The sequence below is a fragment of the Protomyctophum parallelum genome (assembly GCF_964188405.1).
Source record: "Protomyctophum parallelum genome assembly, chromosome: 15".
Taxonomy (NCBI): domain Eukaryota; kingdom Metazoa; phylum Chordata; class Actinopteri; order Myctophiformes; family Myctophidae; genus Protomyctophum; species Protomyctophum parallelum.
The window spans coordinates 4,361,750-4,379,691 of record NC_139710.1 but is presented as its reverse complement, the minus strand read 5'-3'; the positions used below and the strand labels follow the sequence as shown (position 1 = coordinate 4,379,691).

The 17,942-nt window shown below is 42.4% G+C and overlaps 1 protein-coding gene across 1 annotated transcript in view; it reads right to left on the bottom strand.

Moving 5' to 3' along the window:
- The window catches only part of loxl2b (lysyl oxidase-like 2b), a 46,552-nt gene that overhangs the window by 2,126 nt on the left and 26,484 nt on the right, over positions 1–17,942 (bottom strand). The window contains exons 7-13 of the mRNA XM_083784753.1: positions 12,698–12,849; positions 12,351–12,518; positions 5,223–5,388; positions 2,911–3,151; positions 1,209–1,324; positions 938–1,074; positions 18–129 (exon numbers count right to left, since the gene is read on the bottom strand). Coding sequence (XP_083640879.1) covers positions 18–129; positions 938–1,074; positions 1,209–1,324; positions 2,911–3,151; positions 5,223–5,388; positions 12,351–12,518; positions 12,698–12,849 — 1,092 coding nt within the window. The remainder of the gene's footprint in view (positions 1–17; positions 130–937; positions 1,075–1,208; positions 1,325–2,910; positions 3,152–5,222; positions 5,389–12,350; positions 12,519–12,697; positions 12,850–17,942) is intronic.

Genomic DNA, 17,942 nt, shown 5'->3' with positions numbered 1-17,942 from the left:
AGACTGTGCTGTATTACCATTATGACAGCTATACATCCATACACGATGTCCGTCATATCGACATCTGCATTTCATGATGTTATTGGTGTAGTCTGATTCTGGCACTTCATACTTTGGATTTATGTTAATCTGCAGGAGAGGACACATATGTCAAACTATTAGGAAACACATTCCAAAAGAAAGAAAGAAAGTGGCCATTTATCAAATGACTAACCCCAACCATTGAAAACAACTAGAAACATGAAAATGTAGAAACAAGAAAAATAAAACAACTATGCAGTAGATTAAACAAACAAAGATGACAAAGTCATGCTTTTCACATTTGTGTCATTTTGTGAGCAAAAGCTTGATTGTTATCTATGTGTTATGGTTAAAGGAGAATTCCATGCTAGAATGCTTTCTTATCTTTCTTACCTTTCTTTGTAGTTGTTACGTCCCCACCAAAGAGGTCCAGGTGTTTTTTTGTGCAAAAACTCCTTATTGGCTATTTTCCCTACCATAAGCCCTCAATGAATTGCATTGCATTGAATGGGAATTGAATGGGGCTATGGGGTGTTATGCTAATTCACTTATTTCCATCGAAAGAAGTAGTAAAGTGTGCCGCTTGGGATATTATTTACATTATGAAGAGAGGATATATACAAAGAAATTATCATTTTGAGCGATGGAAATAAGCAAATTAGCACAACACCCCATAGCCCCATTCAATTCCCATTCAATTCAATGCAATTCATTTAGGGCTTATGGTAGGGGAAATAGCCAATAAGGAGCTTTTGCACAAAATAACACCTGGACCTCTTTGGTGGGGACGTAACAACTACAAAGAAAGGTAAGAAAGCCTTTTAGTATGGAATTCTCCTTTAATGTGTTGTTGTTATGGTTTTAATTGTGTTCATATGAAACACAGCTCAATAAAGAAATAAAGAGGAAAGATTACCTGAAAAATGTAATCCCCAGGTTTGATGTCAGTGATGTCAACCCACTGGCAGTCAATGTCATGTCGGTAGGTATCCCAGCAGCCCACAGTGATGCCCTGCTCTCCAAAGTTTTCACACTCATACTGTTTGTCAATACCTATACAACACAAAACATCAGTTCATACATTAAATGAGACCAGAGGTGATGAATAACACTTCATAAAAACATTACCTCTTGAGCTTGTTATTATTTTGTAGGGGAGGAGATCTACCCATTGCACTCGTGCTCACCCTCATCACACTCGGAGTCTTCCAGACAGAAGCTGGCTTTGTGTCCTTCTGCCACTTTAGTGCCGTTAAGACTAAACAGGTCGTAGTGTGTGAACACCTCCATGCTGTGGTAATGTCTGCACGCACACACACACACACACACACACACACACACACACACACACACACACACATGCAACAGAAAGCAACAGTGGTAAAGATGTTCACCAGGAACCACACATCAACAGTACAGAACAAGAACTAATTCATGAAAGTAATTTTAATTTACAATAGTAACGTCTAGAAAAATATGTATTATAAAAAAAGCGAAGGCACACGCTATAGGCTCTGGAAGCAAGACACTTGGTTCTGAATCCCCTCAATAGCCTTGATCCGTTGCCCGTGGGCAGAGTTCTCTTGTATACTCGACTTATAGTCTCCGTTGAAGTGCAAAAGGCACCAGGCGGACACAAAAGGCCAAAAGGAAAACATTCCGCCTGCAAAATTCCCTATGTTTAGTAATGCTGCATGCAATCCCACAAGATTCTTGGAAATAGCAGCTCTTGCATCAAGATTCAACCAGTCATGACAGGGAGCCAGAGGGTTGTGTGGGGCTTGGCCATCGTGTAAAGCTGCCAACACGACACGGTTCCTCTACCTTAACCCATTCTGACCTGAGATCAGATTCATACGAGGTTTCCACCGGACACACACTGGTCTGATGAACCCATTCTGACCTGAGATCAGATTCTAGAAATGTCAGTCGCTCTTCGATTTAAAAAAAAATAGCAGACCTACAAGCTCGTATCGCGCCACTCGGTGGCGCGATATGAGCTTGTAGATCTGCTATTTTTCAATAGCTAAAGCATGACATGATGCCGACACCAAAATGGGTGCCCGTTCAGAATGGGTTAATACATTCGGCTCTATGTTGCAACACATACAGTAGTTTGTGGATGGGGTAATATGAGCTCCCCCTATCCCCTGGAAATATGTGGTGAAGTAAATATCATGGTAAAAATAACACCCGTGTCAACTGAGCGGTGTAACGGTTATTGTTATTGTTATAGTTACTGTACACAACTCTGTAGTGTACTGTAAGTACTGGGTACTGTACTGTACTCATACTGTACTGTGTACTGTACTCTGTCTGTACTGTACTATGTACTGTACACATACTATAATGCACTCTGTACTGTACTCGTACTGTTCTGTACTGTACTGTACTCGTACTGTACTCTGAACTGTGCTCCAGTACTGTACTTTACTGTACTCTGTATTGTATTGTGCTCTGTACTGTATGTGCTCTGTACAGTACTGTACCTTGTACTGTACTCTTTACTGTACTACTGTGTACTGTACTCCATACTGTCCTACTCTGTACTGTACTCTGTGCTGTACTACTCTGCACTGTACTGTTCACATAGCCACGCCGCCCAACAGTGCCACACCAGGGCATACAGCGCTACTGCAGCTGTCCGTGCTGAAACGATGCATGCATACATGGGGGACGGACAGACACACATAGCTGGAAGTTGGAGCGGCTAGGCACCACTCACAAAAACATCTTCCATAAGTAGATAATTACACACAGTCAACTTGAAAAATAGAAGCCAATGACCATTATGTAGATACATAATATAACTCATTCTTGGGTAATATAATACAAATTAAAATAATTAAATGAAAACCTAGGAATAAAACAGACCATTACTGTATGTACCTGTGACAGTCGTGCCAAACCCAGGAGTTCCGTTCGGCTTTGGGCCTGAAGTCGGACTGTCCATTGTTGTGGATCTGGGAGGAGAATCGGAGCAGTCGCCGGTAGGAGTTGGCTGGGGTCTGGCTGGAGGCGGAGGCGAGACAGTTCTCCTCATAAGCACACTGCAGCATGAACATGGGCCTGTCCTCCATGTAGGTGGTCTGCTCCACCACCGAGGGGTTCAGCACCAAGTCAGGAGCCGCTGGGAGGAGGAAGAGGAGGGCATGGAGAGATGGCCAAAGACCACACAGTGAGCAAGAGAGATGAACACAAGCCAAGGAGGGAGGAAAGGAGTAGTGGACAAGGGACTGAGAGCTAGAACTTTAACCCACTTCGAAATAAAAAGTCTTGTGAAAGAATATATATTCAAAGATTTCACGATTTTTATAAAATAGCAGACCTACGAGCTCGTAGCGCGCCACTCGGTGGCGCGCTATGAGCTTGTAGATCTGCTAGCTTTCAATAGCTAAAGTATAACATAATGCTTAGTTAAAACACCAAAAGGGGTTCCCGTCTAGAATGGGTTAATAAATTGCATACTATACTATGTTATCAAAGAAAACATATATACACATGTTATACACACGCTACAATGGCAAATGCGGATTACAGCGAGATCGGATGGGTTTGGAAATACAAGCATCATTTTGAGAACTTGCGGGTAAAGGACGACAAAAACATGAGGCGAAAATGAAAATTATGCGGCGGACAGAAAGCATTGTCCACAGCGAAGAAGAGCAATGCGAATCTAAGAAAGCACCTCAAATCAGTCCATGCCTCACACATGGACCAACAGAACACCACCAAAACAGACGAAGATCGATTTTAAATCGCCACAGTAGCATGTCACCAAGAGTCAACTTGACAAAATGATTGCTAGGTAGCCTATGTTGTTGAGGAAATGCTTCCCCTCTCAATGGTGGAGTCTGTTCCTTTCAAACCACTGGTCAGCAAAATACCAGTGAAAGCAGGGCCAATGTGCAGAAATACATTTTCCAAATACCTGAACAGTGAATATTCTAAAATGGAAGATGAGCTCAAAAATACATTTGATGAATTAGAATATCTCTCTACCACTGCAGATATACGGACTAATGTTTTATTTGATTATTATTATTAAACAAAAACAAAAATCTGAACATGTTTTATTGTTCCACTACATTTCATAATGTTAGGAGGGAGTTGTCTTTTCTCTTACTGTGTGACAGAACAAAAAACCTTCTTTTAAATCGTTTTTTATATTATTATTTTTTAAAGTAAAGTAAATTGAAAGTAGTTACTTTCATAATTTAATAACTAGTAAAGTAACTAGTTACTTTTTTAGATAAGTAACTATAACTATAACTCTTTACTTTTTAAAAGTAACTTGAACAACACTGGTCACAGTACACGTTCTGTATATGTTTGGAAAGGTGCTATATAAATAATTCATTCATTCTTTGTGCATGTACTCTTGAAAACGAAATACATTTAAAAGCAAGTATGTTTTACTCTTACTTAAGTAACATTTTGACTGTGCTACTTTTACTTGTAGTGGAGTAAATTTCACCAGGAGTATCTTTACTCCTTAAGTAGTGGTCCATGGATCTCTGGTGGTTATAATTCAAACAGAACATATCATACAGTATAAAGCAGGTTTGTGTATCTATCTGGGTGTGCCTCCACCAAGTAAAGTGTGCCGAAAATAGCAATAAAATAAAATAAAATAAAAATAAAAATAGAAAATAGTACAACTCGCTATAGGCTACGCCAGGAGACCTGGTCCAAGCAGGCCGGCGGCGGACGGTGCAAATTGAGGTTGTCTTGACCTCAAAATTGCAGTGTGCTGGCTGATTTGCAAAGGACACAAAACCTACTGCATCTCTCCTCCAACATGGTGCACAGCGAGTCCCTAAAATCCCAAACACACATTCACCAGCCCACTGCACACGATTTGGTACTACCCAAATATAAAACAAACCTGGGGAATTTTTCATTCTACTACTCTGGCACCGAAATGTGGAATGCCGTGACACCATCCATTAAAGAAATGTGAATCACTGGTTTCTTTCAAAGCTAGCCTGAGAAACTATCTGTCAGGAGACCACAAGGGGCGGTCTTGTGATGCAACCATCTTGTGATGCAATTCAATGACAACATGGGATCTTTTCTGTTCTTGGTGTAAAACAAAGTGTACAATCTTTGGGGAAAAAAAAGAAAAAAAAAAGGCTTTAAGTACTACAGCACAGCATGAATCAACCATTGCCACGAATGCATATTATTTGGTGTCTTACTCTCGGAACAAGACACCCCAGCGGCGTAGCGCCCCCCTCCTCTGGGGCAGCTGAGGTGGGCTCCGTGATGGAGGCAGTGAGGGAGAGACATCTCAGTGCCAGAGCAGCGGACCCCACTCATTGCCACCGCATCTGCGCTCACCTCCCCTGGCCAGTACCACGTCTCCTGTTGGGACGACATGGAACAGAGTTAGAGCATAGGTTCAGGCAGGAACATCAACTCATGCACCACACTGGTGGTGATTGTCAACTGATCAAATACACTTCATCTGTCTATTTAACTGTTTTTAACCATGTTTTTTTGCTACATAGTAAAATCATGAGTTGATCATTTAATTGTGTGTGCAAATTGTACTCACTGAGCAAACAGAATACCCACCACCCATCCTATTCTGTATTGTCCTTCATGACTATTTTAAACAATAGTCCTCTCCTCCTTTTCTGGCTCTTACATTGACATTCCTACACCCACAAGAACACCTTCTGGCCAAGTATGCTGTGGTCTTTAACCAGTGTTCATTCTTCATGACTGTTAAAGGAAGCACAGAGTATCAATCCACTCCAGGTTTGATATCAGCATTACTTTTCAGTGTTCTAATAATCTCTTTATAAGAGAACCTATTAACTAACCTGTGTGATTCATGGACTATTAAAGCATTACATGTTCTAATCCATAAAGTTGTAAATAGTTGTCATTAGATGCAGGCCACTATCAGGGGCACAAATCCGATTCTACCCTGGGGGATCAATCTTTTTTAATTAAAAATAAAATAGAAAATACTTCCCCCAGGGTAGAATCGTTTTTGCTCCCCTGATTAGGTAGTAATATGGTTAAGCTTAGGCATGGGTTTAATTAGGTATTGTTAGAATGGTTACGTTTAGGCATGAGTTGTATAGGTACCGTTAGTGTGGTTAAGTTTAGGCATGGGCTTGGTGTGGTGAAGTTTGGGGTAAGGATCTGGAGAAATAAATCTCTGTAGGATCACCACTAGAGGGAGCCCCTTGTTAATTAATGTACAGTACTATTTTGTCTGAAAATGGGGATCCCTTTAGAACCAGCAGTGTGGATTAAAATGTTATCACCTTTAATGAATATATTAAATATGTACACAACTCTACCTTAAAACACAGAATAAGCATGTGTCCCTAGAAAACTGTATAATAACATTGGTTAAAATGTGATTTTAACCAATCTGGATGGTGGAGTATGCAATGATAATTAACATTTGGCGGTTGGAGGTGTTCTCCCTGCTCTGAATTTAGACCCTGTGGTAGGACCAACTTAACACAATCCCAGCCGAAAAACGTAACCTACGTTAATTGATCAGTCTCGGCAAGCGCCAATTCAAGTAAGATACGTTAATTCAGTTGTATAAATGTTTTGATCCGATCTCGTCGAAAGGCTACTCACATTAGCTTCGGATGGCTATCTGTTGTTTGCCATAACACTGCGCCATCTTGATTTGCGCACGCACCCACTGGCATGCATGCTTTCAGTCGCTTTTATCTCCAATTCCCCGAACTAAGGCGGCATTTCTGGTCAAAACAAAGCTTATTGCACGGAGCATAGTGGTCGCTGTAATGGCGCCGGCCTGTACTTCTCATCAGCTAGTGAGAGAGCAACACCTAATCCGACAACACACACCCACACCATTCAGTCAACATCCAGTTCCGGTCACAGTGTTTTGGATCTTCAAAATAAGGGTTGAACGGGGGGGATATCCTGGTATATAGCAATCATTCTTTAATTAACCCATTCTGAACGGGCACCCATTTTGGTGTCAGCATCATGTTATGCTTTAGCTATTTAAAAATAGCAGATCTACAAGCTCATATCGCGCCACCGAGTGGCGCGATACGAGCTTGTAGGTCTGCTATTTTTGAAAAATCGAAGAGCGACTGACATTTTTAGATTCTGATCTCAGGTCAGAATGGGTTCATCAGACCAGTGTGTGTCCGGCGGAAACCTCGTATGAATCTGATCTCAGGTCAGAATGGGTTAATCCGAAACAGGCTTTACTTCTTAGCCCAAATCCCCGGGTATAGGGTATGAAGACAACAGAGACACTGTCCCTGTCTTGAGGCAAGCCTGACAACCTATAATGAACTGAAAATGATTATTTTGCCATAAATCTCCAGCATCGAGGAGGAGTGTTCTGTCATCCCACGGCTCTGCAAATACTTTCCTAAGCTGTAAAGTATGCTGGCAGGCCTCCCTCCTATTACAGTTATCAACCCACACTATAACCCATTCTGACCTGAGATCAGATTCATACGAGGTTTCCGCCGGACACACACTGGTCTGATGAACCCATTCTGACCTGAGATCAGATTCTAAAAATGTCAGTCGCTCTTCGATTTTTCAAAAATAGCAGACCTACAAGCTCGTATCGCGCCACTCGGTGGCGCGATATGAGCTTGTAGATCTGCTATTTTTAAATAGCTAAAGCATAACATGATGCTGACACCAAAATGGGTGCCCGTTCAGAATGGGATAAACATTAGAGGGCCACAATGGAAATAAGTCCCGGACTTTATTGTGTTTTATCCGTGAATGTCTTTTAACCAACATGTATGATATGTGTGTTATTTGCAAATTCAAATCAAACCAAAACGTAAAGTTTGGATCGCCAAATCCACCCCTGTCGGAGGAGAGAGTCCATTTATCTCAATGCTTCACAGGTGTAAGCCGTTAGCAGGCGTAACGGTTGTTAATATGTGGCGACTGCAGTGGGTCATTTGTCACCCAAAGCAACATTATACACATGCCGTAGAAACACAAGGCAACACAAAGGCAACACTTTTGGGAATGGCAGAGTGTTCTAAAACCACATCAATGGAACATATTATTTGTTGTGTTGACAGAACGAAGCCGAAGAACCCCTTTCCAGAGCGTGACTCCATATCCGAGACTGACGGATGCCAATGATGAGCGCTATCTTAACGGGTGCAAAATCAGTGACGCCACGCCATATGCCCATATGGGTGGGACAGAAAAACAACAACGTTAGGGGTTGTAAATTGTGACCCAGGATTTTCAGGCCACAAAGCGGCCTTAACATCAACTATAGATATACAGCATTTACTGTACATATCCTAATATAAAATAAAAGGCTCAAAGAAGGTGGCTTAGCGTGTTTTAACTCAAGAACAAAGCTGCGTGGGTCATCATATGACATTGGTAGAGTAGGCCCTACCCCCAATCATACTAGAAACTACAACCCACACCAAAGATATATCATATCAGTGGCTGCTCATCAAAGCCAGCGACAAATTGATGGAGTCATTTGATGAGCAACCCGGCAGAGTGGTTTTGACGCAGAGCTTTAAAATGCCTCATTCAATCCACTGCAACCTATGGGTCCCCTGCAGAGAGAGCTGCATGGCAAGCCTCCCTTGGTTTAGCACTTTGGTTTCTATTTTATCATTGTCTGGTGGAGACATCAGTGCAGTTAAGTGACTGCTACTGTACGCCTCCAGCCACATTATAGAAGTGCCTTATTGTCTCCACCAGGCCGAAGGCATGGGGGGAGAGTATGTTTTGCACTCCGTCCGTCCGTCCGTCCGTCCGTCCGTCCGTGTGTCCGTCCGTGTGTGTGTCCGTGAGCAGCTAATCTCCGGCACCGTTAACCCGGTCGATGCCAAATTTTGCACACACACTCCCTGGATGCCAACGATGAACCTCTGCCCCAAAATTTCCAGAACGGCCTGTTATAACGCCACCAGGAGGCCGCTTTGTGCAAAACAAGTTTTTGCACAGTACACCTACAGATTTTGTCCAAACATCGCGCACATCGGTACACAGTCTCTCTAGAGCCATTCAACGAAACGGGTCTTTCAGATTTCTCACACTCCATCCTGATTGGTTAAGATTGGCTTCCAAAGTTCACAGGAGTGCTCAGTTTCAAACAAAATGCTGCAAATCATGAACATCGCGTGATTTCCGTGAAATTGTGCACCCACATTCCCACTAGGCCGAGGAAGAAATGCCACATGAACAATTTCAACTCAGCCTCAAGGTGGCGCTATAACTCGCCAAAAAGTGTTTTTACCTCTAACTGCACTGTGGATAACTTTGTATGCCAACTCCCTAGAGGCCAAGGAAGAACGTTTACTTTTGTTGCCCTTTTATCCAACCACCAGATGAAGGCAAGCTGCAATGTCCTACATTCCTATCCTGGTGGAGACCTGTGCCCAGAAGGGCACTTTTTCTAGTTTTATTATATTGTTGCCGGCGGACAGAAATCAGTTTTTAGGAAATGGACTAAAACAAACCTGTGTTCCATATTTGAATCTGTGTTCTATCTATTATAACAAGTGAAAACATGTCACGTGCGGAAAAGATGTGGCCACAAGCCAATGAAAAGATGTGGCCACAAGCCAATGAAAAAATGCTCCCCGACAGCATAATCGGAGCAAATACCGGGCAGTGTGTATGAGCCATAACTTGTTGACTACACTACGCTACACTAATAAGGATACATAATAATAACTAATAACCCATCCGTTACTACATGTGGAGTCAACTCCCGCAATTTCCTTCTTCCCATAGTGCGCGGCAACATAACTCTGGGATGAGCGGCCGCGAAATTCTAGTTGTTTAAAAGACAAATCTGCAAGCTCACAACCAACGAGTTGGAATGCGATGCATTGTGAGCTTTTAGTTCAGCTATTTTCACTACTTCTGGCATACGGACATAAAATATAAAAAGATGAAAGTGAAGATACAAGGTTTCTTCCCGACAGTGACCTTATATTATTTTACCAGCCAGTGACAACGTGCTTTGTTCACATTGGGCTCAATCACAAGACCACGGTGTGCCAATCACAAATGGATGCAAGTGCTGACTAACTTGTAACATGTTGACACCCTGGGGAGCCATATTTCTCCATGAAATACACAAATTCAAGCTGACATGAAAGGAGTGAAGGAGAGAGTGAGAAGCCACTTAATGTGCAGATGTCAACTTAATCCTCACCGCACATGAATGTGACTACATTCCTAGGCAGATCAAAGTGGATGAGGACCCTGTGACATTAAAAATGGATACGGCATCAGGGTCCCCCCCCCCCCCCCGCCCCCCCAGCACATTTCAATCACCATACAGCAAAGAAAATAATTAGGCATTTGGACTAGCTACAGTTTCAGTCTCTTGGTGTCAAGGGTTTGCCATGTTGGCTTGTTTCCCACCAATGTTGGCTTGTTTTTTTCCAGGGTTGCGTTTTTTTCCCCCCGAGTCGCGGGTTGCTGTTTTTTGGGTTTAAAAAAAAATGTGGTGACTTATTTTGAATATCAAACAAGCCAACATTTCTTTGATATTTATGCAATAAATACCCATAGGTTTGGGGAAGTGTGAATCACACTGAGTGACAGAATGGGTCTGGTGTCTCAGCTATGTGTGAAATAGTATAATAAATGACCAAAACATTTATAATTGTAGACATACATAGTATTTATAATGATAAATGCATCAACAATTTATTTATTAGTATTATATGGTGATATTATTGGGCTTGTTTTGGCCTGTTTTTCAAGGGAAAATTTGGCTTATTTCTTTCACTAAGAGTTGACTTGTTTTTGGCTTGTTTTTGGAGGTGGGTTGGCTTATTCATAGAGTTGGCAACACTGCGAAGTGACAGAGTGTGACAACATTGGCTTTTGCAAGAATTGAACTACCGGTATGCATCTATCCATATACAGTCAGGAACCTCTCTAATCGCCAGGCTGCCTTGTTTTGTAAGCATTAGGAATGTGTTTACCATTTTATTCAATCTGCCAATTGAAGCTTAATCAATTAATAGGCTATACCAAAGGGAGTATTTAAAAAGTGCATATATCAACCATATAAGCACCAATTAAGAAATAAGAAGTGTACAGTGAGGTTCTAGACTAGAGCAGTGAAATGTCAGTTAAAGACAAAAGTTCAACTGAGAGGTGGAATGGAACGAACCGTCATCCATCTCGGTTCCCCTAATTCAACCCATTCGGTCCTCCTCCAATCAGATCAGCGTAACTCATGGCTGGGCTCCTTAAAAAAAGGACACATCCTCCTTCCTTGTCTCGCTTGTGCTATCTGTTCAGGTCACCTGCCACCTCCCCAACACTGCCCAGCAGCAGGCACCACCAGGATGGCCCCACAGGGGCGGGCTCCTTCCATCAGGCAGGATCTGATTTGAGGCTCCTGACCAGATCCTCAGATGGGGCCCGCGCCAAAGCATTTAATGTCATGCCAATATGACTGAATTTATATTTTACTTTATCATGTTCAATTCATTCATACTTTCAATTCATTCATACTCGATGTATTCCCTTTACGTAATAAATATCAGTGCATTCATTCTGTGTAGTGAAATCTCTTAAAGGTATTATGACATGATTTATAACATAATTTTAACAACATTAAAAGTCTTGGCCATGGTCCTTCAAACGTGTCTAAAAAGTTTGAACACTCAACTCCACTCCAGTATTTCTTGACACGAGTTTTTGTGCATGTGTAAAGTTCATCCTGAGAAGCCATGGAAAAACACATTATTTTAGCCTGTAGATGTCGGTAATTCCCCCTTTCCTGTCAACCCAAGATGCGCTTCTTTGACAACGTGGTAGGAACGTCGTCAAAAATAAAAGAGTCATCTAGGCCAGTTGGTATCCAGTGTAAGTTGGTATCCACAGCCAACAACAGAGCAGATTGATTTTTCTCTAGAAGACATTATTAGTAAGTATTACAAAGAAACAAAGTCGCGGTTGACAATGAGGAAGCGGAGAAGAGAGGGTAGGCACTAGGCAGGGAGCAGAGTGGAGGGGGCGGAGGTTTAGCCGGGATCTACGTATATCCCTGCCGTCCAACCAGATGAGACATTTTTGCATAATTATTCACAAGAGTCCAGACAGCAGAGAATACACTGAATGTTCAAACTTCGTTTTTTTTTTGTGAAATTGATGTCAAGAAAAGCCAAAAAAGCCAAAAAATCTACAAAAATGTGTTTTAAATGTCACAATCCCTTTAAGTTGAACTGGTTTTGATCAGACAAAGCCACGACCCAATGTCCAAGACAAAAACTAGTCAACAAACACTGCTCTACAGAGTATTTCAGTGTTCCCAAACATTATCTACAGTGTATGTGACTTACCTGGAAAGCATTACTGGCAAAGCCCAGGCCCAGCTGTCTGCAGACCACCATGGCCTCCATGGTTCCCCAGCCCTCGCTACACACCGTGCCCCAAACCAGAGAACCATTTCTCTCCACAAGCACCTCCACTCGGCCCTCATAGGGGTTACGACCTCCACTCAGACGTAGCTGCATTATATGTATAGACAGAACGCAGCAGAGACATGGTCTTATCAGACAGACGCAAATGCATGAATCTCCTGGTGGAGAGTGGAGATTAATAAATAATAATCCATTGATATTCATGATTTGTGACGCAAATAAACGTTTGAATATCTTTCAACGGAAATAGCATTATTGAAACGTACTCTTTCCTGGAAGCCCATTGCAGGGACATTACACCTGACGGCCGCATCTTCTTCATGGCTGCAGCCAATAGACTCCTTGTTGAAGAAACACTCTGTGATGGACTTCTCAAAGCCAGAACACTGCACCTCATTCATATGCACTGGGCCCATACCTTGAAAAAGAAAACACACACACACACACACACACACACAAACCTTCAATCAATGAAATAAATAACTGAAACTATATTGTGTGTTTACAAAGCTATTGCAAGCAGCGATAAGGTGGGACCAAGCAATAAGCAATAAGAGCAATATGCACAATAAGCCATAGAAACATGGAAGACTGAACTTGAGGAAAAGAAGACCATGTAATTGGGACAGGGTCGGTTTTAATTGTGTGTGTGTGTGTGTGTGTGTGTGTGTGTGTGTGTGTGTGTGTGTGTGTGTGTGTGTGTGTGTGTGTGTGTGCGTGTGGGTGTGTGGGTGGGTTCTTGAAGACTCATACGCTGTGTTGGCTGTGCCGGGATTTGAAGCCATGACCTTGAGTTCCAAAGGCGAGAGAGCTCTACCTACTGAGCTATCCAGACACAATCAGTTGGAGAAAAAAACCCCCACATGAATCCGCAATTCCGCGATCGCGGAATTTACCGCTGATTTCAAAGCCGTCCATGTAATTCTCGACCATCCGCAGAATAGTAGAATGTGGAATAGTCGGACGCACCCGTTTTCACTCCCGGGTGAGGAAAATTCCGGGAGGAAACACAGGCCGCGGAGCGTCCGCATATAACATGACAAAGTTACTTATTACTACTACCAGTAGGTACCACTAGTTAGTAATAAGTAGGTAGTCTAGGTACTATAATAAGGATTTGTACATGGTGAGTAACACTTGTTTATTTATGTCCCGAGGGGACATAAATACGGCGCGGACAGAAACGACAGCCTGCCCTCTAAATGGTTCCTTCTGAAACCGAATCTGTGTAAATGGTTCCTACTGAAACTGAATCCATGCCCTGACTCCTGACAAATTGACAATGCTAAAGCAGAAAAGAATAAATATTACACCCACATTAAGTATCCTCTAGTGTCTAGTCTAAACTGTAGACAGGGCAGGGTTTGAATGACAACCTTTGCAACCAAAACAAATGATTAAAACATGCATAATATTAATAGATCCATCGATCTATTTCATTAAAGATTTTACTTTTATTTATTTTTAAATAGCTTGATAACTCGTCATTTTATGTTAAATAGGTTCATGTCCACGGAATATTAACTAAGCTGCGGAATCAAGGATTGTTCCCAGCTGAATTAGGAATGTTCTCCGCGGAATCAAGACTTCGGGGACTAAAAAACTAGTCCCCTCGGGGCACAGGTCTCCACCAGGATAATAGCTTGTTTATAATTTGTGATGTTTGGACAAAATATGTAGGAGTAATGTTTGTTGCTGTGCAATAATCTGTCGTCTGGTGGTTGTATACGAGGGCAATTAAAATAAATATACCAGTAAGACGCCTGAGGGCGAGAAGCGACCTCGCCCTTCGTGCACACATTCGCCTCGTTGACGGCAGACTGCTGGGCGAGTGCTGGCGCTTTGGCATGGGGGAGTCAGATCAACGTGGAATGAATTCTGTACTTACAATATAAGGAGCATGTCTTGAGTGCACAGGGTTTTGATGAGGTCAGATCAACATATGGAATGTCAGAACAGGTCAGCTACATACAGTATATGGAAATCTAAGGGTGGTAGCGGCGACATTCTCTTGAGTGTACAGGGTTTGATGAGGGCCCAGGTGGGGCCGGGCCTTAAAGTTTCGGGCCTGTTGAGAACTCTGGTTTTCTCTGACTGCCGGGCGCGGCTGCACTAATAACTGTGGGGCAGGCCCGTCTAGAGTTTGAATGGACAGGTATAATAAGTCAAAAGGGAGACATCGAAGAGGAATGATGGATGGGGAAGGATTCGGACATATATCCATATATGGAGATCTAAGGGTTTCCATATATGGGCTTAACTGCGACAGGTCGCATTTACTATATATCCATCTCTGATGATGTCACGTGATGTCACAATGACCTGGGCACCATATATGGGGGCTGATGACACCTGGAGGCTTGCCTGGGGTGACCAGGGGGCTGATGTCACGTGATGTCACAGTGACCTGGGGGTTAATGATTTGAGGCATTTTGTTCAAAATGGACCAATCCTGCAAAGTTTGGAAGGCAATCTTAGCCAATCAGGATGGAATATGGAAAAGCGGACAGATGCATGTTGATCTAAATGTGTTTTACCAAAATCGGCCTTATGGTGGCGCTATAACCAGCAGATGTGGCATTTCTTCCTCAGCCTAGTGCACGGAAATCGCACGGTGTTAATGATTTGAGGCATTTTGTTGGAAATGGACAAATCCTGCAAAGTTTGGAAGGCAATCTTAGCGATTGGGGATGGAATATGGGGAATGTCCGTGTCCGTGTTGATCACATGACTGTAGAGATAGTTTATAGCAATTTGCATGATGTATGGATAAAATGTGTATGAGTAATGTAAAGAAATGTGTTTGGCTAAAATCTGCCTCATGGTGGTGCTATAACAGGCCATTGTGGAAGATTTGGGGCAGAGGGTCATTGGTGGCATCCAGGGAGTGTGTGTGCACAGTTTGGCATCGACCGGGCCAACGGTGCCAGAGATTAGCTGTACACAGACGGACGGACGCACACACACGGACGGACGGGAGTGCAAAACATACTCTCTCCCCATGCCTTCTGCCTGGTGGAGACAACAATAAGGGACCAAGTCCCTTCGGGACTGCCATTTTGCTAACTTTTTTCATCTTGCCCTTGATTCCCCACAAAAACTCTAAACTCGTCGAAATTAATCTATAATTAAAAAGGTCACACCAAAATAAAAATACAAAACTACTGTATAAAAACATTGGGTCAGACAAAGGAAAGCTTTGTTGTTTATTAAATAAAATAATGATAATAATAATAAAATAAAGAAGAAGACTACATTTAGTCTTACAGACAAACCTAAAGCTCAAATGGCAACAGTGAAGTGGAAGCGAGTGAGGTGAGTTTCCAAGCCCAGCAAGCCAGTGGTGAGAATATTTCTTGTTAACAGGAAACCAGCGAGGATTCCCTGGGATGATTTTTCTGAGTGCACCAGTACCACTCTCCCTCTGCTCATTCCATGCAGTCTGCCATTATTCTGGAATTTACTCCTTCCCTGGCAAAATACTGGGTGGAGGTGCAGTGAAAAAAGAATGACTAGGGTATTCACAAAATAATATGCAGTGTGGATATCTTTCTCCTGGTCACAGTATATAGGACAAGCCCAGGAGGGAGTGGGCAATTTTCCACAGTGTGGCAGTAAAACATGCTATTTTCCACACTATATTCTTGTAACAGGTGAGCTAGGGTCCTTAAAACTATTTCACAAGCTTGTTACATTATTTCTGCTGAGTCGTGTGGGTCAGTGTCACTTTTTGGGGGTTGGGTGGAACTAGGGGCTGGGCTAAGGAGGGAAGGGGGGGGGGGTCCAACCTTGCTTTGCCTCCTGTGATAAAACCTCTATGTCAACCCATAACAAAGTCCTGCTGGTATAAGTCTAACAAACTCCTCCATTGAGGCCATAAAGACGTACTGGTATAGGAATGAAGGCTATCATTAGGGACATTCATCCATAAAGTGGTGGAAGGATTTATATTCTGCACAGGTTCAAATTGCCTGGAGGCCAGGGCTGAGTTGTTATGGTGCTCATCCCATAATGTTTCCGAGGTTCGATATCCAAAAGGCAGCTATGTGTGCTATTTAAATGTCTGGTCTGAATAATGACTAATGTAATCGAGGAAAAAACATCATCAGTCCACTTTACTCTAAATACAGGCCCGTCTTCCAGTAGGAGATATTTAACGCTTAAAGGAGAATTCCATGCTAGAATGCTTTCTTATCTTTCTTACCTTTCTTTGTAGTTGTTACGTCCCCACCAAAGAGGTCCAGGTGTTTTTTTGTGCAAAAACTCCTTATTGGCTATTTTCCCTACCATAAGCCCTCAATGAATTGCATTGCATTGAATGGGAATTGAATGGGGCTATGGGGTGTTATGCTAATTTGCTTATTTCCATCGAAAGAAGTAGTAAAGTGTTCCACTTGGGATAATATTTACATTATGAAGAGAGGATAATATACAAAGAAATTATCATTTTAAGCGATGGAAATAAGTGAATTAGCACAACACCCCATAGCCCCATTCAATTCCCATTCAATTCAATGCAATTCATTTAGGGCTTATGGTAGGGGAAATAGCCAATAAATAACCTTACAAAGAAAGGTAAGAAAGCCTTTTAGTATGGAATTCTCCTTTAAAGAATGTACTTGTTCAATTCCATCCCATTTCTCCGTTATAAGACGGTGTCGCGCACCAAAGAGAGATCTACAACCTTACAAATGAAGATGGTCACACGTTTACAGTATATGCTCTCAAAAACCTTCAGCACTATAGGCTCCTGAATGGAACCAAAGTCACTTTCACCACTTTCAACTCTACCTCACCAAACTCACTTTCGCCGCGTGGTTGGTGAGTTGCTTGGTGACGTCAGTGGTATGGTATTGAACTAAAGGGAAAGGTTGAGGGGTAACATTACTGTCTGTGAGATGTTTTGGATATTTTCCTAACCAAGCATTTGGTGAGCAGATGTACTATTGCTCTAAGTAGACAATCATCACTTTTCATCCCATTCCATGCAGACACTGTATTTTAATAGCCACTCCAGCAGTAAAGGCTGTAATTTTAAGCTTTCTGGGCTTATTGCCTTTGGATTGCTTTCAAAGCTATACCTCGCTGGCTACTGTACACCCTGTACCTAACTGTGGGTCAAAACTTTCTGTGCAAACATTTTCTGAAAAGCATCCTCACCCTCCTAGTCTATCGTAGCCAGACGATCAGAGATCTCTGCCTACACAGATACATCTGGTAACATCATACTATAATTAACCGAATGTCTGAGTGTGTGTCCGTGTGTCTGTCAGAAACAGTGCCGTAACTCCTTACTGCCTGCACCAATCACTCCCACTTTTCACACAGGCATTGACCGGAGGGCGTAACGAAGCCCTTTTTTCGATTTCACACATTAATGATTATTAATTAATGTATTAGTCAATTACAAACGCACCCGGGCGCAGTACCCTTCACGGCCACAAGGGGGGGGGGGGGGGGCAAATATCTCACAACGGGTAAGGACTAGTATAACAAATTGAGACAAATTCT